We start from the raw sequence: 19,764 nt of genomic DNA, 5'->3' as shown, positions 1-19,764 counted from the left end.
TGCAACAAGTGTGTTTCCTGTTGCCTCCGTGTGCCTGGTCTACTGCTGATTCCCAGTCTGTTTACCTGATCTCCTGTGCCGTGATCTGTTGAAATGACCTGTGACTACGCCTTTACCTGCCGCCTGCCTTGACCCATTGGACTGTCTCCTGACTATACTCTTGTCTGCTGCCTGTTCTGTCCTGTGAGACTGGACCTGACCACGCCCTGCCTGCCTGCCTGCAGCACAGTTGCTACTATGAAAAGTTATTTCCTTAGCAAGTGCATCCATTGTGACTGTGAGTTTTGTTTAGAATGTGATTGTGTGGGTGTTGTGGGCACATGGAGGGTATTTCCCCCTTACCCTGAGCCCCTCGGGGATAGGGCGGTATATTAAATTAAATAAATAATAAAAATTATCACCCTCTCCCCATTATTTCCGCTTTCCCTCCTCCTGCCATCCCCACAACCTCTACCCTTTCTCCACCTCATTCTCTCCTTCTCAGCTATTCACCAACCTATTCTTTACTTACTTTGTTTATGGCTGTTTCCGCATAAAGCATTTAAAATATTTGCCAAACATTTTGGAAACTTTTGAAAAAAATCGTTTTTATGGGTTTTGTCTGCACAGCCCAGAAAAATAAAGCCTTTCAGTTGAAAATGGTCCCTTAAAACACACACACACACACACACACACACACACACACACACGTATCTTTGAAGCTACTGAGACTCAATATATGTACAGAAATATCTACCTTGCCTGATCACAGCTCCAGTCACTGGATTTATGTATACTCAGATTTGGTCAAAGTGGCTATTAGAAAAATGATAAATACCAGCAAGACTATCCACTTCCTTGCAATTATCACCAACCATTTCATGGAGGTTTTGCTTTATTTTTAAAAAAATTTGATCTTTGGCTGTTTTGAAAATGATAAAGTATTATCCCCTACAACACATTTACCTTAGCGATCTCCCCTACAGCATGTGTAGCCGCTCACTTCCATTACGTTTGATGGAATGTAGCACTACTGGTTTTTATCAGCCAACGCAAAGGGCTAAAGGGAAAATGTCCGAAAATAACTGATTGAACTGAACATTTGAAAGCAATTTAAGCAGAATACTTTCATTTGATGGTGTTGCAGACATGGTCTTGCCCAAAACTGGGGTGGGGGGTGGGGGTAATAATTCAACCCAGGAGATACTACATGCTCAGTTATACTTACAATTCCTCTAGAAAGCGCAAGTGACGGAAGTCACCAGGAAACAGCTCGCTGATGTTATTCATGCTTAAATCCCTGAGAGACAAAAAGAACAGAAACTGTATCACTTGCAATGCAGGCCCTACTCTAATTAAACATCTAGACTGTGTAAACAGGATGCAGGATGAATCATATTAGATCGAAGCTTTACAGGTTAGACCCCATGCTGAAGGCTTCTTGCAATGGAGGAAAGCACGACTCTGGCTCAGTAGTTTCAGTCTGGCCTTCAAAAATGATAAAAAATACTGGAATATCACATAGAAACCCACACAAAAAGAAGTGTCCCTCCATCTCCTTCACCACCCCAAGCACTGCCATATTTTAGGATGCTAACTAAAACTGCAGCCAATTATATCACTTCCATAGTGGGGAATCACAGCTCCCTTGGCTGTTACTTAAAATTCAGATAATAGGTGACGCTCTGGCCTATGCCGTGAATACCTGAGAGCACAGAACCTTTAACCAAACAGCCAAAGGACAGAACTAATGTTGTTGCATTTGCCTAAGACCGCTCTGCCTAGGACACAGACGTTAAAGACAAGACCCTTCTCCTGCACATGAGCTGCAAGGACAATGTGCTATGCACAGATAATCAAGAAAGGAAGAGTCCCAGCCCCCACCTAGAACTGCCACAAACATTGCCTCCATTCGTTTGTACCCTTTGGATTGTGCACCATCCCCTCCATACTGTATCCCAATAACTCTGACTTCCCACAATTGTGGCTAGCAGTACAGAAGTAGAGTTGAAAGGGAGCCTGTCAGATCTGAACCCCTCAGTATCTGGCTTTCACCACAATCCTGTGGGAGGGTGCGGGGGAATCACAAGAAGTACAATTGCAGTCTGAATCTCTCCATAAGAGAGGAGGAGGAGGAGGAATTATTTGGATTTATACCCCCTTTCTCTCCTGTAAGGGAGGGGCTTACAAACTCCTTTCCTTTCCTCTCCCCACAACAGACTTCCTATGAGGTAGGTGGGGCTTAGAGAGTTCTAAAGAACTGTGACTAGCCCAAGGTCTCCCAGCTGGAATGCAGATGTGTGGAAGCAAATCTGGTTCACCAGATAAGACTCTGCCGCTCATGTAGAGGAGTGGGGAAATCAAATCCTGTCCTCCAGATTAGAATCCGCCTGCTCTTAACCACTACCCAGTACCTGCTGAGCTTGTGGCATGACCAACAGCAGCAGCTATGAGAGGTCAGGGGGCTATTGCTACTTTGGTTAACTAGCAGTTGGCTGTGATAGCATATGTCATGGGGACATGAGTGGCAGGCTGCTCCATAATTGGTGGATTTTGGCAGAACTGTTATGGATGCTAGTGCCATCACCATTGCTATGCTGGCTGTGAATGTTTTCTTTCAGTTATTTTCCCTAAGTGCAACAGACACAGGAAGCCAATCAGTGTTGTGCCAGCACCGTGTTGGCATGGGTGCACCACACCGTTGATCGTTTACCATCTTGAAGGTTGGTGCTAATATGTCTTACTAAACTGCTGAGATAATGTAAGTAGTTCTTGACCTATTGTCCGACAGCCGTGTATTCTGTACTTTGTTTACACGTTTGATGTGGCTTAGTTGCTAGTATTACTGTTAGTATCGGTGCATCATGGACATTGGGGTGTTAGGCTCGAACTGTTCCAGACTTTTATTCACTTCCTTTATATTTCATAAATTTGCAAGAGAACTCCTCATTTCTGTATGCCATAAGAATTCCAAACCTGTATACACCGGAAAAATAAGACAAAATTCCTGGAAACTTATAATTCAGGCTTCATAATTCATCTGTCCCTCAAGGGGTTCCTTAAGTCAGAAGCTTTGATGTCCTTCATCTCTCATTACTAAGAATTCATTTTATTTGTCTTTAGTTAGAATTCTAGTTTGCCTAAAAGGCAAAATGAGGCTATGTTCTGATATTTCCCAATACTATATAAAGTTCGCAGAACATTTTCTGCCTCAGCTATGTATTTATTAATATTAGGATACCAAACGCCTCAAGGCAGCTTCTAATGTACACTCGCCACACTAGAGGCTGCGTTCCTGTGTGCTTTATGCCACTGCTTCTGAATAATTCTAGTATCACGAGATCTTTGGGACATTTAACACTTAAAAACACATTTGAACCTTATTTGAACAATGTGTGGGTGAAAGCTGGTGTGACTGCATAATTCATGATCAAATCTTCCATGGATTTTAAAGTGTTAAATGCAGCTGGGGAGGGCAGAATTCAGACTGGGACTGGATGTGAAGGAGAAAGGGTTAGCTCTCACCATCCTCTACTACTTTCCTGATGCCTGGTTACCCACAGAGTACCTCCCAAGATGCCTGGTTACCCACAGAGTAAATATATAAGTGCCCATTTGGTATTTGTCTGGGAGGACTGTTTGCTAGAAAAATGGGATGTGGAGAAAGAACTAACTCCTCTCCCATGTCTAACCTCCCACTGTTGCAGATCTGTTGATAGGTCTTCTCCTATCTCATATATTATGGCGCCCACATAGAAAGCAAAAGAAGAATTATAACCATCCTATATTCTAGCCAACATAGGACACTTTTGTGGTACAGGTCAGTTATAGTCTGAAGTGCGATAAAATGCATTAAGACTATCAAACCACTGAAAAAGAAATCTATGAACATAAAATTCTGTCGGGTGTCTAGCAGTATTTTGCAAGTGACCAAGTACTGTAAAAGAGTTTTTTTCAATTTCCCAGTGCTCCAGATGCTCTGTATCCCATAAATCATTGCTGAGATAGTCTAATCATGGCTAGATAGTCTGTTCTTTCAGACAGTTTGGAATCAAAACTCAGTGATGGAATGTACCAAAAGCTTAATGCCCTGGGAGCATAATGCAAATGTTGTCACAGGCTAAAAAATTTTTTTACGGAATCATCACAGAATTCTTCAGGTGGGATTCCTGAGGTGGCAAGCTTATACCAAATGCATGTTATTTCCTTTCTAAGTAAACAAATATTTCACTTGAAAAGACAAACTTCCCCAAAATGGCTGTATTATCAAGTCTAAATTCAGTCAATAAGTTGGGGTGGAACAACAGCAAATAGAATAGAAAATCAAGCATGGCTAGATGTATTGCAGGACTTTTAACACAATCTATGAAATGAGTAAACTTCTGTAAAAATGGGAGCTGATTCATGATAAAGCCAAGGTGGTAAACCTCCCATTATAGTGAAAATAATCATCATCAACCGCAAAGCAGTGGCTTCCCAAAAGCTGACTCAAGCCAATTACACACAAGGTGTTTGCTGCGTGGTGGACACAAAAGTCAGCCGTGGCAAGATTTCTTCTATGGATGTATTTCCTCCAGTCCTGCTTTCACTTTCCACTCTCTTGGCAGCAAGCATGTCCACTCATAGCACTATTTTAATTTTGCTTCGCTGGCAGAGCGGGACAGATTTGCCAGAGGGCACAGTTTGCCCTGGACTTCTTCCCTCTGCCCGCAGGCAGCCCACCTAGTTTTACCCCACCCCTTGTGCTGCTTTACATGCTTCCCTCTTACTCTCCTCCCTGTTGCTGACTCCTTCCCGCTTCTTCTCCTGCCATATAATTTCTATTGCCCCTTGCCTCCCCGCTCCTGTATATCTTTAGATTTAAAAAAATGTAAATAATCAGATCGATAAATTGATGCTAATACTAAAAAGAAGTAAAAATAATAAGACTGGTCGATCAGTCCTGTAGTAATGCACTGCCGACCCAGCAGCTTTTAACCGATGGTGCAGAAACGTTGGGGCCTTAAGGACCCTACAGTACTGCAGTCGCCACCGCACCCCTCCCTCATCCCCATGGGTCATGGGTCGTAGGCTGTCTGGCTCAATCACGGGCGCTTAGGAACAATGGTCTTGCCCCCCCAGGTGGAGGGAATTGGAAGCTCAGGCAGCTTACGCTCCTTTCATGCGTAGCCAGGTGAGATCATGCATCACATGGTGATCTCCCGACCTCCCGCCTCCCAGCTCTCCCGGAACTCCCCGGTCCTCCCTCCTACTGCGCCCCGATAGAATAACAATAAAGGTGCCAGGAACCGGCATGCGGGGAGACTTCGCTAGGAACCACCGGACCTCCGGTCTCCAGCTGCTGGCGATCTCCCACCCGAATGTTATCTCCCGCGTCTCGATCACCGTTCTTGCAGCTGACGGTGATCGAGTCAGGACGGGTTGGTGTTATGCCGAGGAATCTCAGACCTCGACCCTGCTCACGTGTCGCCTGGGGTTGGGCGCGATGCGAAATCCACTGGTTGGGCATCCAGGGACCACCGTTTCGGTATCGCCTCAGTCCTCTAGATCGGCGCATCCAGAACCGCGTGGGACCACTCGTCCGGTGAACACCGGTGAGTATAGGGAGCTTGCAAAAGCAGGAGCTTATGACAAACACGTTGGCGAACTGGCGTTAGCGCCCGAAATGCACAGCAGGAGTCCCGTAAAGAGAGGAGCTGCGCCAAATTGGATTGAGAGATTGAAGCTCAGTGTCCATGGTGCCCAGAGGGGGGACATTGAATCTCTGGGACTGGGAAAACATGAGCACTCTTAGCACAGAGCCTCGTAGCGCCGATATGCATACTACTGACGGTGGGAGACAATGTTTTGTAGCCATCAGCCTGCAGACCTATAGCTCCCACTTGCTGTAGGCCGCCCTCCTTTCGATCTTTCACCTTCAATTTCAACCCGAATTTTTCTCTATCCACTAGAATTGGGCGCCTGTCCTCCTTCACCTTGCCCTAAGCTCCTTCACCCCAATTCCAAACTCTCAGCGGCTCAGCCCCCCCCTCCTGCTCCGCCTTCATTTTCCGAAGCCACTGCACCTCCGTCGAAGCGCCACATAATGGCCGGGGTTTCAAAAAAACTCGCCAGAGCGGTATTAGCCACGATCTGCAGAGAAAACCCTGGCCGGAAGGCGATACCGAGATTCTTGCATTGTGCCCGATCCACTTCACGGATACTGAGGGGGGGAGGGTGGCGTCATTCGAGGTTTAGCCGAATTACCGCCAGCTAGCCTATAACATCCTCACTGAGCTCCCGCCAAAGCAATGCGGGCGTGAGTCACTAGCCCCTACATTGAGAGGCATGCTGGAGGCCATCATGAGAGAACCACCTAATGGTTCCAGACGACTGGAAGACCACCTTTCGCATGCTCCTGAGCCCTGCACAATTTGTGGTCTGGGAAAGTGAGTTCCGCCAGCAGTGCTTCAACAAGAGCAGCCACCTCTGGCGGCCACCACACCGCCAGCGCAGCTTTAAACCCGATGCTTCGCCAACCCTAACGATCAGATTGTCCTGCCTGAAAGGGGAATACACCCGCTACGGTCGCCTCTGGGGTGCGCCACAAGGCATTTGTTGAAGGTCCCCAACGCCGGCCAGCCAACCCAGAGTTTCTCACTCCATCCGGCCAAAAACCCCAAGAGCCCTATGCTGAGTTTGTGAACGGAGCTCCAGAGCTCAGAGAGCGGGTAGATGGCGAGGAAGCCCAAAGCAGGCTCCTCATGCGCCTACATAGAGAGCATTACTCCCACCCGGGTGCCAGCGGGGGCGATCACCGGGCCTGGGCAAAATCCTGAGCAGCGACATGCTTAAGGCTTGCCAGGACAGCCGGGTCCTCCGCCCACCAAAGCTAGCCTCCCTACGCCGCCAGCACTCCACCCGGCGGGAGGCAGCTATCAGGATGACTGCCCCAACTCGCGGCAGCAACCCGGACGCACTTCCGAAGGGGAGTGTAGGCAGCCTGGTGGGGGGGCTTACAACCCGATGGAGGAGGTCCTCCCCAGGGAGGAGGCCACCCTAAGACCCGATGCCGTTGCCAGAAAGGCTTCCACTGGAGAAACGACACCCGACCGGAAAACTCCCAGCCAGTCTCCCAACCAGGACCAGGAGGAGGAGAGTACTAGAGCAGACCCAAACACCAAGGCCCCTGCCAAAACCACCCCCCCCTCTGCGTGGCATCTGCGGCTCGCATGCACCCAGCCCATCTCCTTTAAGTTCCCCACGAGGTTCTTGTCGCCCCAACCCGGTATGGCAGAGCCCATCCCTACCCGGGACTATTGGGCTGGTGCTGCCAAAAGAGCCTCTGCCGCTGAACAGGGGACTGTTCATGCGTCCCGAATTGATAGACTCCCGCTTGGGATTATCCATCTCCAGGTCTGGACAAACATCCCACAGGAGTTGCCTGCGGAGCCAGCTGGCTCAAGCTGTTCTCTTACCCCATCGCGGCTGCCAGCTGCCGACCCAATAAAGACTGAGCCCATTTGCTTAGCCAACGTAAAACGGCCCTTCACCACCCGTCGCTTCGCCGGTGGAGAGCGCTTCTCGGGGCTCCCGCCTATACCTGGAGCTTGCCATAGAGAAGGATGTAAGTTCAAGGGCCTGGTGGACACCGGCTGATGTTGCCGTCATCAGAGCAGCCGGAGTGGCCCGACCAGTGGCCGACGAGGCACTGCACCCGCTTTATCTGGGGGGGTGGGGAGACAGAACGGCGAGGAGCGGAGCATCCGCCCAGCTCCACGGTCCAACAGCCCAGGGCTCAGCTGACAGCTCACAGTCTACTTATGCGTGCTATAGACATCCACGTCAATCTCTGGGAAGGGACCTCCTTGAGTCAGGTCAAAGCGACTTTGGTCTGGGATGGGTAAGGCTATCCTGGTCCGTTGATCCCCAACTGTGAAGCTTCAGAGTTCACTTTCTATCTCCCGTGAAAGTATTTCCCTCCCCTCCTTTCGCCTGCTGTTTTCGACCGGTAGAGGCGGGAGGCCAATTAGCCTGACTAGCCCTCCCTGGACGGATTAAAATCTGGGCCCGTCCTGGTACCGCAGCACTGCCAGAACAGGCCCCAGTTTAAGGGGGAAGTGGTGATGGCATTATAGCACTATCATCACTTCTAAGATGCTTAGGCAGTGGTTTTGTGGCATCTTAAAGATAATTAGATCAAAATTTTAGCACCATCCAGCTTCCTGCATTAGCCACAAGAGTCGCGGTAGAGTGCAACTCCCTTGCAAGAACCCCCCTCGCTTTTTTCCTTTGTGCACATTTGAGGAATTTGCCTCCTGAGTACTTGTTAGCTTCATTTCCCCGGATGCACCATCCCCCCAAAGGGTGCTTCCAGCCCCTATTGTGTTGCTGATTAAGCATGCATACCCACAATCCCCAGGACCCGCCTGTTTCCCTCCCCTCGAGGGGCTCGGACTCTGCCTTGGCCTAGCACCTGATGGTGGCTCTGAAGCCAATTCCCACCAGGGTCGCCCTACCTCCTACCCTCCCTGTCAAACAACTAAAGAGAGGTAAGAAGGCCCCAGGAATTGCATGAAAAGCAACCTTCACGGGCTGCAAAACAAACCTTCTTCCTTCTTATTAAATTCCACAAACTCTAAGCCGATCCGATATCCTGTCCATCTAGAACTGAGCCTGGCGGGGACCCGGCCCCCATAACCTGGGAAAGGGGTGTGTTTCAGTCCCCTCTTCCTACAGGTCCCTGGACTCCGATTAAGCTACATGACAGATAGCCGGAATGGCGGAAGAAACCAACCCCATCAGTGGAACACATCTCTCAGGGATCCCGCCCAGCGATCTCAACAGAGCGCCCGTCGCCAATGCCCAAAGACCGAATGACCTGGGGGGGGGAGGCGTCAGAGGCTACCAGCCAAGCTAGAACTGCTGCGTAGCCAGGAACCACCCGAGACACCCGAGGGAACCTCTGTGCAGCTCTGCTGCAATCATCGCCGCCAGCTTCGGTGACCCACCGTCCTTGCCTGCTGCACTCCTGCACCTGGTGGGCCACCCTGGCGAACTTCCACCAGACCAACATCACGGGAGCGTTTGCTGCCGCTGCCAGCGTCTCATCTTTCTGCCTGGGCCAGTACCCACCAGGAGTGGGAACCTGCTAGCTCCTGCCTGCTCCCCGTCTACCGCCGAGGAGACTTCATGAGTCTGGGCTAAACCTTCATGAATGCCTCATCCATCTGGGTACTCTGAAGCCGACTGGGGACCCATAGTCCAGACCCTCCCGGCTGTTTCTCCCTTGTCCCTGGGACTGTAAGCTAACCGCGGTCTAACACTCGCCCGCATGCCAGGCTGGCAATAGCTGAGAGAACCGACCAGACCCATTCGCCGGCTCGGCCAGTTGGGCTACTGCGGAGACATTCCCCAGTGTTGGAAACATCCTGCTCCCCAGGGGCTGGTTCTGGACCTCACCCGGGGAAGCGTTTAATTATATTCCTGCCGGCTCTCTGCAGACTCTGTGCCTCGAGTCAGCCTCACCAGCCGTCCACCGGAAGCCACCGGGGGGCGGACGCCCGCCGCCAGCAGCTCCGGCTCACCCACTTGCTTTTAGAGCCCCTCCCTGTCGGACGGCGGTCGCCCTCTCAGGCGGAGTTAGGTCTCCGCCCAGCTTCCCTAGTGGAGTCCCGGACCTACGCTGCTTACAATGCTAAAGACTGTGGCGGCTGGCCTGTGCCCTTCTTGAGGATCCATCCAACTCTACCTCCACCGCTCTGGATGCCCTGGCCTCCGAGCAGCGGGAGTTTCGTCAAGCGACCCTGAACAATGCGTGCAGCTGGCCGATTCCACCTGTTGTTGTTACTCCGCAAGGTTGTGAGAATGTACATGGCATGTGTTGTTTCGTGCTGCGATAATTCCCAGTTGATTCACATGAGAATCACATTGAGCTGCAAGAAGTTGTATCTAATCTGAAGTTATGATGTTTTGCCCCATTGGTGGTCCAGCCCTCTGGAGCTGGCAGCTGCGGGAGGATGGTTGAGTACTGTTGTACAGCTCTGCATTGGATTTGTGTGTACCCCGTTATGGATCTGTTTCGTTCAATGCGTGTCTAATATTGCCTGTAGCGATGTGGCGAAGCCCCTCGAATTTCCCTTACCCATAACTGAAGTTCTAATGTTACACAAGCAGCTTGGTCCAGCTTGACCGAGAGCGGTAGGAGACAAAGCGCGTCCCTTAAATGCATATAGCATTTGGTCCCCATACAAAATGTAAAAGATGTGGTAATGCACTGCCGATAACAGCACCGTGGTAGAGCGTTGGGGCGTAGCGGACCCTACGACCTTGCCCGTGCGCGCCCCACTCCTCATCCCCATGGGTCATGGGTCATGAACTGTCTGGCTCCAATCGAGCAGGACAATGAATGCCCCCCAGGTGGAATTGAACTCAGGCAGCTTACGCTCCCTTTCATACGTGGGGTGAGATCGTACATCACATGATGATGCCGACCTCCCTTCCAGCTCTCGGACTTCCCCGGTCCTCCCTGCGCCCCGATGGGAATAACAATAAAAGGTGCCAGGAACCCGGCATGGGAGACTTCGCTAGAACCACGGACCTCCGGTCTCCAGCTGCTAGCGATCTCCGCAGATGTTATCTCGGCGTCTCGTCCTACGTTCTTGCAGCTGACCAGCGTGCTGAATCGACTACAAGTCCAAACACCTGATTTGCCCCTGCATTTGATCAACAAACTGGGATGTTTCCAGCCTCATAGTTTTATTCGCAAGCAATCAGTGATTCCAAACCAGACCGGGAAATGCCTGTCGGTTTTGATGTGTGGGTCATTGGGAGACAGATAATTGTGAACCTGGGGAGCTTATCAAATGGCAGTTCATGTTGTCCTTTTGAGGTTTTGCAGTTTGCATGGTGCCATTACACCCCCCTCACTTTCCACTGTAAAAGACAATCAGTGTTTGGGCAAAGTATTCAGATGCCATATTCAAGACTTTTCTTTAATAGTTCACCCTTTTCATCCTCACTGGATGCAAGCAAAAAGCCAGCTCATGAGTAATGCCTGTGTAACCTCAGCTTGTGGGTTCTGTGGGGCAGTACTTGGAATGAGTTGCAACAACAATTTTTAAACAACAAAATGGTTTACTTTTCTTTACAATTAACACTTTTAAAACATCAACATTTAAAGTTACAATTCAAGGTCCTGTTCAGGTTGCATTTCAAGTCCTTCTATTTACAGTCTACTGATATTGCCAAGTCCAATTCTTCTTTGCAAGTGGGTTGGCTCCTGAAGACTCCAAGGGCTTGATGAACAGGTTGCAACATGATGAAGGTCTCCAGGAGAACTCTCACCCATTACAACCACAAAAGAAACCCTGAAACAATAAACTCCAACATTTACAACACAGCAAAACAACAACTACCTTCCCAGTAGTTCCCAACAATATTGAAATTACCTTAACAAGGGTATTGGAGACTTGCTCAGAAATCAAGGGTCGAGTCCTGGTAGCCTTGACAGCTGCAACAGAGCTCACCAGCCTCTCTGCTGCTCCGAGTCTCCACCCCTTACTGGGTCAACCCATTCTGGGCATGGGGGTTACACCTGCACCACTGCAAACAGGGCAGTGGGTAATAATGCCAAGCATGCCCCAAAACAAAGACTCCCTGGCCAATTCCCTTTGAAGTCGCAGGAACCTCACTGTGCCTAATTGCCCTAAGAGTAGCTGGCAAAGCATAACATTTTTCTTCAGGAACACCAGCTGTTCTCACCTGATATGAAATTTATCCTCACATCCTTTAGCAGGTGACAACTGGTGTTAAACTCACAAAGCTCTGGTTTCCTTATCATTTGGGACAGCATCAGTGGGCTGGCATAAACACATTTCCACACAGACAGAAAGGTCCACATCAGCAAATGGAAGTGCCAGCTTTCATCTTTAAAATATATTCCCCACAATGCACTTCCACAAACTCCCACCTAGTTTAGTTACTTGCAGGGTGAAGTGCATCCACTATAGGACTTTCTCTGCAAGTCTGTTTACAGGTCCTCAAACTGTTGTTTCCTCAGTTTCAATGGTGTCTATCAACTCCACTTCCCTCCAGAAGTAAAAATAAAAGATGTCTTTTTCATTCAGGCTGACTCTAGGCGAACAGACTGGAGTGGAATATATATATTTAAGGCATGAAAAAAGGACATGGTGTTTAACTTTGTAAATAAACATTCCCAGGGAAGGGAGTTATTAAAATAAGAAAAAAAGGATTCACCTGAGCAGGTGTAGATTACACAATGTTTGCTAATCCTTTAATCCCACAAGGCTGCTTCATGATTTGTTGGAACATCCAAAGATCACAGGCACAGCCCCCCCCCCCCGCCTCTCCCCCACCTTGGATGAATCTACAATTCTTCCTCCCTCTTCCTTCCTGAACAGTACTCTATATTTTACACTCCTCACACTGTATGCCAGCTGCCTCTCCCCTAGGATGGTTGGATCAGGGCATCTCCCTGGTATTATAGTACATTTCCAGATTACAGAGATCAGTTCCCCTGGAGAAAATAGCTGCTTTGGAGAGTGGACTTTGTGATATTGTACCCCACTGAGGTCCTTGTTCTCCTCAGGCTCCATCCCCAAATCTCCAGGAATTTCCCAACCTAGATCCAGCAACCTTATCCCCCCACCCCACCCCCAATCCTCTGCCAGTGGCCCTGGCAACCCTACCCTCCGCTACTACCTAAGCATAGGATGGAACTCACTTTTGAAACAATTTGCGCACATTTTGACATCCAGTGATTAAAGAAATTATTCAACAAAGGTACCTGCTTTTAAAACAAAACAGTGTAATAAGATTCATTAACCAGACATTTAAAAAAACATGCTATCAATTTGCTTATGGACTGACATATTTCTAGTGGGAGTTTTTTTTAACACCCACGTTGTTGCCTTGACGACCCTATTTGGTTGGAGAGGCCAGTTTTAAATAAAATTACAAGTACAATTTTGTGAAGCCAAACAGCATGAAACACAGGTTTGGGGGTGAAGAGATAGCTGATATAAGGACAAATCTGTATTGGGACTCTGTAATGTTTTGCTTTAAATGCTGATTCTAATCAGTTCAGATAGTCTGTGTCAACTATGAAGTTATCTATAATGAATTTACACAAGACTAGTACTTTTTTTTAGTAAAAAGGCAAAACTTTTAAAAGGTTCAGTATTTTTGTAGGTCATGAGACAGCTAGTTCCTCAGTCTCTTTAAGTTCAATGAGCATCTACTATGTATTTACTCAACAGCTCCTTCATTTCTCAACAGTTGCTAGCAGTAGCTCCATACAGGGAGCACATGGTAAGTATGCACAATGCAGAAATCCACATCTGTTGCAGATAAGTTGTCAGAATCTCAAAGCAATGACATGCCTCATGCACAAGTGGTGGAAACAAGAAAAACAAGCACATTTTTGGGTGACTGACAACCACTTCAACCATGGCTAGTATTTTCTTCCTTATATGTTCAGACCCTCATGGATCATTCCAAATGGAAAATGCAAAGAGCGTTCACCTAAAACAGGGGTAGGGAACCTGCGGCTCTCCAGATGTTCAGGAACTACAATTCCCATCAGCCCCTACCAGCATGGCCAATTGGCCATGCTGACAGAGGCTGATGGGAATTGTAGTTCCTGAACATCTGGAGAGCCGCAGGTTCCCTACCCCTGACCTAAAAGGAGCAGGCAAATATCTGCCCAATGACTCTTCTTCCAATAGCTGCATTCTACAGGATGGGAATCCCCTTGGGTACAGGTATAGGACTTGAAAGAGCATCTATGTCCGTAGCAGATGTGTACCAAGGGGGAAAAGCGCCTGGTGCACTGGTACATCCTCCGCCCCGTCCCACCCCAGAATGCCTCCATCCCACCCCGGAACGTCTCCATCCCACCCCGAAATGCCCCCACCATGCCCTTGGAATGCCCTTACCACACCCCGACAGGAGTGCGCACTCAGTGCATCGTGCCCTCCCCACCCCTTTGGAGCTATGCCTCTGGACAGTAGTCCCCAACGTGGTGCCCTGGGGCAGCATGGTACCTGCTGAGACCTTTCTTAGCACCCATCAAATGTCTTTAGAAAGTGGACAGCACCATGAGGCTTTCTGAGCTTCTGATGTTTACAGTGTAATGCTGACAGTACAAATAGAGATTTATATTCTGAAAACACATTGGGACTTCCTTTTGACCAGGGGTCTTCAAACTATGGCCCTCCAGATGTTCATGGACTACAATTCCCATCAGCCCCTGCCAGCATGGCCAAGTAATAGGGCTCATGGGAATTGTAGTCTATGCACATCTGGAGGGCCATAGTTTGAAGACCCATGCTTTTGACTAAACATGATAGGTCAGCACAGCTAACTGGAACTTCTACTGAAATCATCAAATCTTTCCAATTTGGATATATTTTTATAATTCAGGTGAAAGTTGATAACATTGAATTTTGGTACCTTTTCAAAAATAATTTATATTCCTATCAAAATCTGACCAGAATCTCTCTTACTTAGTGTTTCCAGCTTCCAAGTGGTGGCTGGATATCTGCTATTACAATTGATCTCTTGTCAACAGAAATCAGTTCACCTGAAGAAAATGGCCATTTTGGAAGGTGGAATCTATGGTATTATACCTCACCCTCCTCAGGCCCCACTCATAAAATCTCCAGGTATTACTTGCTCTGGACGTGGCAACTGTGCTTGTACATATCACATGAGTAACAAGCTGTTACCAGCCCTTTAGTAACAATTATAATTGTTATAGTAAATAAAGCAGGCAGAAAATGTCTGAGCTTATGAAAGAAGGGCTCGTCTAAAGTACAGAAGAAGTCGCAAGAAGAGTTTTGGAGGCTCTGTGCTGCCATGGGAAACAAAATGGCAAGCACAACTGTTTAGAAACAAAAACGTTACTAACAGCTGCCTGGAGCACTATAAATGCTCTCAAATCAAAGTGTTATGTTTAACAGCACAGACAATAATGGTTTTGACAGAGCTGATGCATAAGTAAGATTCTTTAAAGCTAAAAGAGGATCTCACGGGGGGAGGGGCAGGGACAGGAAGATGTGGTGGTTTCATTCACATCCTTCTGTCATCTTTGCCTGAGAAAGGGTATAGCTACCTATGTTGACCCAATTCCAGCAGTGTAGCAGTGTGTAGTGTGTAGGTCTGAGCAATTGTAGTTTTCCCCATGAATTCAGCTCTTCATCTGAATATGAGTTGAAATAAAACTAAGCTGTAGCAGCTAACCAGTTCTTCCTGTCTGATGGTAGGATTATATATAGTAAATTATGTGATTCAAACATTTCCCAGAATTGCAGAGGAAGCATCTTCGCTTTTTCTAGATATACCCGTGCACATGAGAAAGGGAGAGATGTCTGAAGACTTGTGTCGCCTATTGGCTAATTAAAATATGTTATGACGCACACTTTTGTTTACATGAGCTTTTGGTGGGAGTTGTTTGGGATTCTTTTCCTACTTGCTGAACTTTCGATTAAGCTCTGGTACTGCTCTGTCTCTGTGTATGCAGGTTACTTTATTTAGGATTTTTAAAGTTTTTTCGTTGAATTGTATTTTTGTTAGCTGCTTCAAGGACTGTAGCATTAAATGGCAATGTAGAACTTTGAACAATGCAGAAAGGGTGCTTTGATTGTGTATTCCTGTATGGCAGAGGGTTGGACTTGATGGCCTTTGTGGTCTCTTCCAACTCTTTGATTCTATGATTCTCAACAAACATATCCAAAGATTTCTACTCTTAATGAAGATCAAATTGCTTAGGATTTAACATGGCTTTGACTTTACTTTAATGATACTGCTCATGTAATCTACAAGCCTTGAGCAATGTCACACTAGATACTACTACATATAAATAGTTTAAATAACCAACCAGTCACCAAACTTGAAGTGCTTTGAATGTAAATATATGAGAAAATAAATAAATAAATAAAAATTGGCAATAGACAGTACTAGGCATTACATTGGTTTGTGCTTGTCTTCTTATACTGTCTTCTGTAACCTGTGTTACTTTTTTACTCTGTTAATTTTCTGGCCCTGTCTGCTTCTGTTTGGTTTGGAGTTTCCTCCAGTTTTTGCAGTCTCTGATGCAGTAGTTCAGAAGTTTCAAGCTTGGCAGAATCTGAGAGTTTTGTCAGAAGTGTGTTCAAGACCTTCCAGTAATATATTGTTGATCATGGTGTTTCTGAGGCCCTTCCGCACATACAGAATAATGCACTTTCAATCCACTTTCAATGCACTTTGCAGCAGGATTTTACTGTGCGAAATAGCAAAATCCACTTGCAAACAATCGTGAAAGTGGATTGAAAGTGCATTATTCTGCATGTGCGGAAGGCGCCTGATATTCTCTACCACCTTTCCCTAGCTGCAGGGTTGACTCTAGAGCGTGAGACCAGTCCCAGATTCCTGTATAATTCCACTGCTATCTGTGAATCTTCTTGTTCTGCAATTCCACTGGACCTACTATGTAGAGCTGATTGTTTGTTTATATTTCTTCCAGTGTTCAGCTGCATTGGTAGACATCTTTATCCACCCAGATCTTAATGTTTCCTTTCCTTCAGATCTTCATTCTGTAGCTCTCCACTTTGGTATCGTGTGTTTGGAAATAAATGACGCCAATTGCAGGAAAATCCAGCAAGATAACGCAAAAACTCAGAGAGATAAAATGGAACCAGTCATGTTGACTCCCACTAGCCTCTTCCTCTACACAACCCTTAGCTCCCTACTAAATACCAAGCAAATGTGTCCAGGTGATGTGTCTCTGAACTCTTTTAAAACTATATCAGCACAGAGATATCAAAAAGCATCTCTAGCAGTTTCAGACATCTCATGCCTGGAATCCAATGCATTTCCCGCCTCGCCCCCCCCCCCCTTTCCAGAGATATCCAGAGCCAATCATGTAGCCCTTTGTTTGCAAACAACCCTCTTTGATCTCTGTTGTTCCCAACTTGGGTTCAAAATGTGCTTCTGGCAAATCAGTTATGTGATGGATTTGTTGAAATTTTGAACCTCACCTTAGGAATGATTTAGGCTACCTTGCAAAAGTTGAAGCATGTAATAATCACAATTAACCACTTATATACAGGACTGCTATTGCCCTCTGCCCATGGGCAAGGCCAGTCCTATGTAAACCACTATTGTGAAAGACGTCCGAGGAGCTACCTTAGTCTGAGGACAGTTCTAGCCTAGCTGTAGTCATTAGACAGCTGGGCCTCATTACGCCTTTGGCTGGTAGAGAAGGGGACTCACCTCATCTTTGGCACATTTGTTTTTCCCTCTGCTCCATGGTCAGTCCTTTAAAATGGTGAGCCCTGTCAAAAATTCATGTTTGCACAGGAGTGTCTTTTGTTTCACGCTATTGTCTCTCACAATTTTGTTTATTCCAGCTGGGCTAGCTGCATGCTAGACATACCACAGAACTGATAGTAGCACAAATTCTGAGAGGTGCTCAACAGACAGCAACTCAATTGCTGAAGTTTTCCTTTTACAGCATGGAGATACAATGAGAGGAGAGCTGTGCCTGTTGAATTTCTTTCTGTCACATAACTGTTAAAAGGCTTACTGGAATGAATGATGGCAATGTACTACTCCTACAGCAGAAGGCACCAGCAGCAGACCTCTGGCAAGCTGCTGTTAAAGAGGCTTAGAGTGCTCACAGTAGCTTGCTGAAAGCCACTCTAGGATGATTACGGCATGTGCCATCAATGTGTGCTCAGAGAGCTTAGCCTGTAATCATCATGGCTGAGTGAAAACCACAATCATGAAGAGGCCCTGAATGTTTGCACATTTTGAATACCAACCTCTTCTCTCCAAGAGTCCTCATTGCAAGACAGAAGCTGGAAATGTTTTCCCCTTTCATTATGGAGGCAGAAAACCAAGCAACTTCCCTCAGTTTTTCTCTGTTTCTCTCAGCTAGAGAGAACAGTCTCCCTACCCCCCACATGCCTTGCTGAAGCGTTACCACAGATGTATGTGCCCAATAAGCAAATTGCCCATTCTACAAAGCTCTGACAGGGCTTTACCTCTGATCTCTTGCCAACTGCTTCCAGGTAAATTGGCAAAGAGTGGTCTGGTGTGAACAGAAACTGTCACAACATACACTGGGCAGGAATACTACACAAACAGCTGCTATTTCCATCAAGTTTCATGCCGTTCCTATGCAAAGTTTTCCAAATAACACAAAGTATGGAGGGGAAGGTTATTGATGTGGCTGCACGAGTATGATTCAAAATGTCAAAATCTTTCAACTCAGAAGGGGTTATAATGAGGTTCAACAGGCCTCTGTGAGTCTTATGGCCTCTGTGAGTAAATTGATCATCCCCAAGAATCTTCTGTAATGTGCCATGGTACTGTGGAGAAATTCAGCTAACACAGAACAGGTTGTCTATAGGTAATAAGATCTGAATCCCACCTGCTAAAAGGAAAACTCTTGACTTGCTCACCTTCTGGTCCAGCTTCTAGCAAAAGCAATGGATCTTTGTTTAGAAAGAATGCAAAATAAATAAATAAATAAACCACAATGTAGTAAGTTCTTCTTACTACTCTCCTCTTCTAGGAGAGGTAGGTCAGTTGTTCTACTGCCTTCTCTCTCATCCTTGGCAAAATTTGTCTGTGACTGTTCACGCTGTACTTTGTACAGGATCAGCCTTAGAATCTCCCCAGTTTATACTGGTGGATCAAGATGCCGAGATGAAGTCAAGCACCACAAAAAGCAAAGGAGTCCATTAACCAGACTTTCACCAACTATCAAAGTTCAGCCCTCGCCAAGAATGCTTTTGTCCATTCCTCAATTAAACTCCTTCCAAACTTTTCAATTACAGTTGCGCTGAAGGAAGAAGAAGAAGAAGAGTTTGGATTTATATCCCCCCTTTCTCTCCTGCAGGAGACTCAAAGGGGCTTACAATCTCCTTGCCCTTCCCCCCTCACAACAAACACCCTGTGAGGTAGGTGGGGCTGAGAGAGCTCCAAGAAGCTGTGACTAGCCCAAGGTCACCCAGCTGGTGTGTGTGGGAGTGTACAGGCTAATCTGAATTCCCCAGATAAGCCTCCACAGCTCAGTCGGCAGAGCTGGGAATCAAACCCGGTTCCTCCAGATTAGATACACGAGCTCTTAACCTCCTACGCCACTGCTGCGTAAGGAAGATGTTGCTGCAGGGTATCCAGAGTAGTTTGAAAGCTTCACGGGTCTAGGATTGCCACCTTTTTACGGCACACAGGAATTTAGCAGATAAAACTTTTTTCATCATATTTATACACCACAAAAAAAAAATCTCCTGATAAATTTCTTTCTGTCAGGCTGATGTACAGTAGCAGAGTCCTTAAAAAGACGATACAACCACCTTTGATAAAAATACATTTTGCTTTGCACCTGAAGAGTTCATCAAGACTAATTCCAGTTTGTTTCCAGGAACAATGAATTAATAGCTGGGGGGTAGAGAACAGTTTATGAAATAAGATGGTGCTGTTTTGATAAATTGTTTTTAAATGCCCTTTAATGAGACTTTCTTCAATTTATAGTACAAGGCCCTTCCAAATTAAATGTCAGTGGGGCCAAAGTATGCATCTCCAAGGTGTGATTCTGGGGAATGATGCTTAAATCAAGAGAATAAACTTTTTGCATGACAAAACTCTGAAGAGAATGCGTGGAAAAGGCCACAGATTTCAAGATGAAATTGCCTCATTTATTTCCAATAAGAACAAGGTTTGCTGCATATATCACATGCACCAGATGCATACTTAAACCACATCCAAATGCATGGGGCATTACTCATATTTTCA

The 19,764-nt window shown here is 46.8% G+C and overlaps 1 protein-coding gene across 4 annotated transcripts in view; it reads right to left on the bottom strand.

Moving 5' to 3' along the window:
- LGR6 (leucine rich repeat containing G protein-coupled receptor 6) overlaps window positions 1–19,764 on the bottom strand; it is a 164,663-nt gene that overhangs the window by 108,235 nt on the left and 36,664 nt on the right. For all 4 annotated transcript variants that reach the window (XM_048498394.1, XM_048498395.1, XM_048498397.1 and 1 more), the window contains exon 2: window positions 1,208–1,279. In XM_048498394.1, the coding sequence (XP_048354351.1) occupies window positions 1,208–1,279 (72 nt within the window). The remainder of the gene's footprint in view (window positions 1–1,207; window positions 1,280–19,764) is intronic.

The sequence above is a fragment of the Sphaerodactylus townsendi genome, linkage group LG05, assembly GCF_021028975.2.
Source record: "Sphaerodactylus townsendi isolate TG3544 linkage group LG05, MPM_Stown_v2.3, whole genome shotgun sequence".
NCBI classification, from domain to species: Eukaryota; Metazoa; Chordata; class Lepidosauria; order Squamata; family Sphaerodactylidae; genus Sphaerodactylus; species Sphaerodactylus townsendi.
The sequence above is the reverse complement of the archived record's forward strand: the minus strand, read 5'-3'. Positions and strand labels throughout refer to the sequence as shown.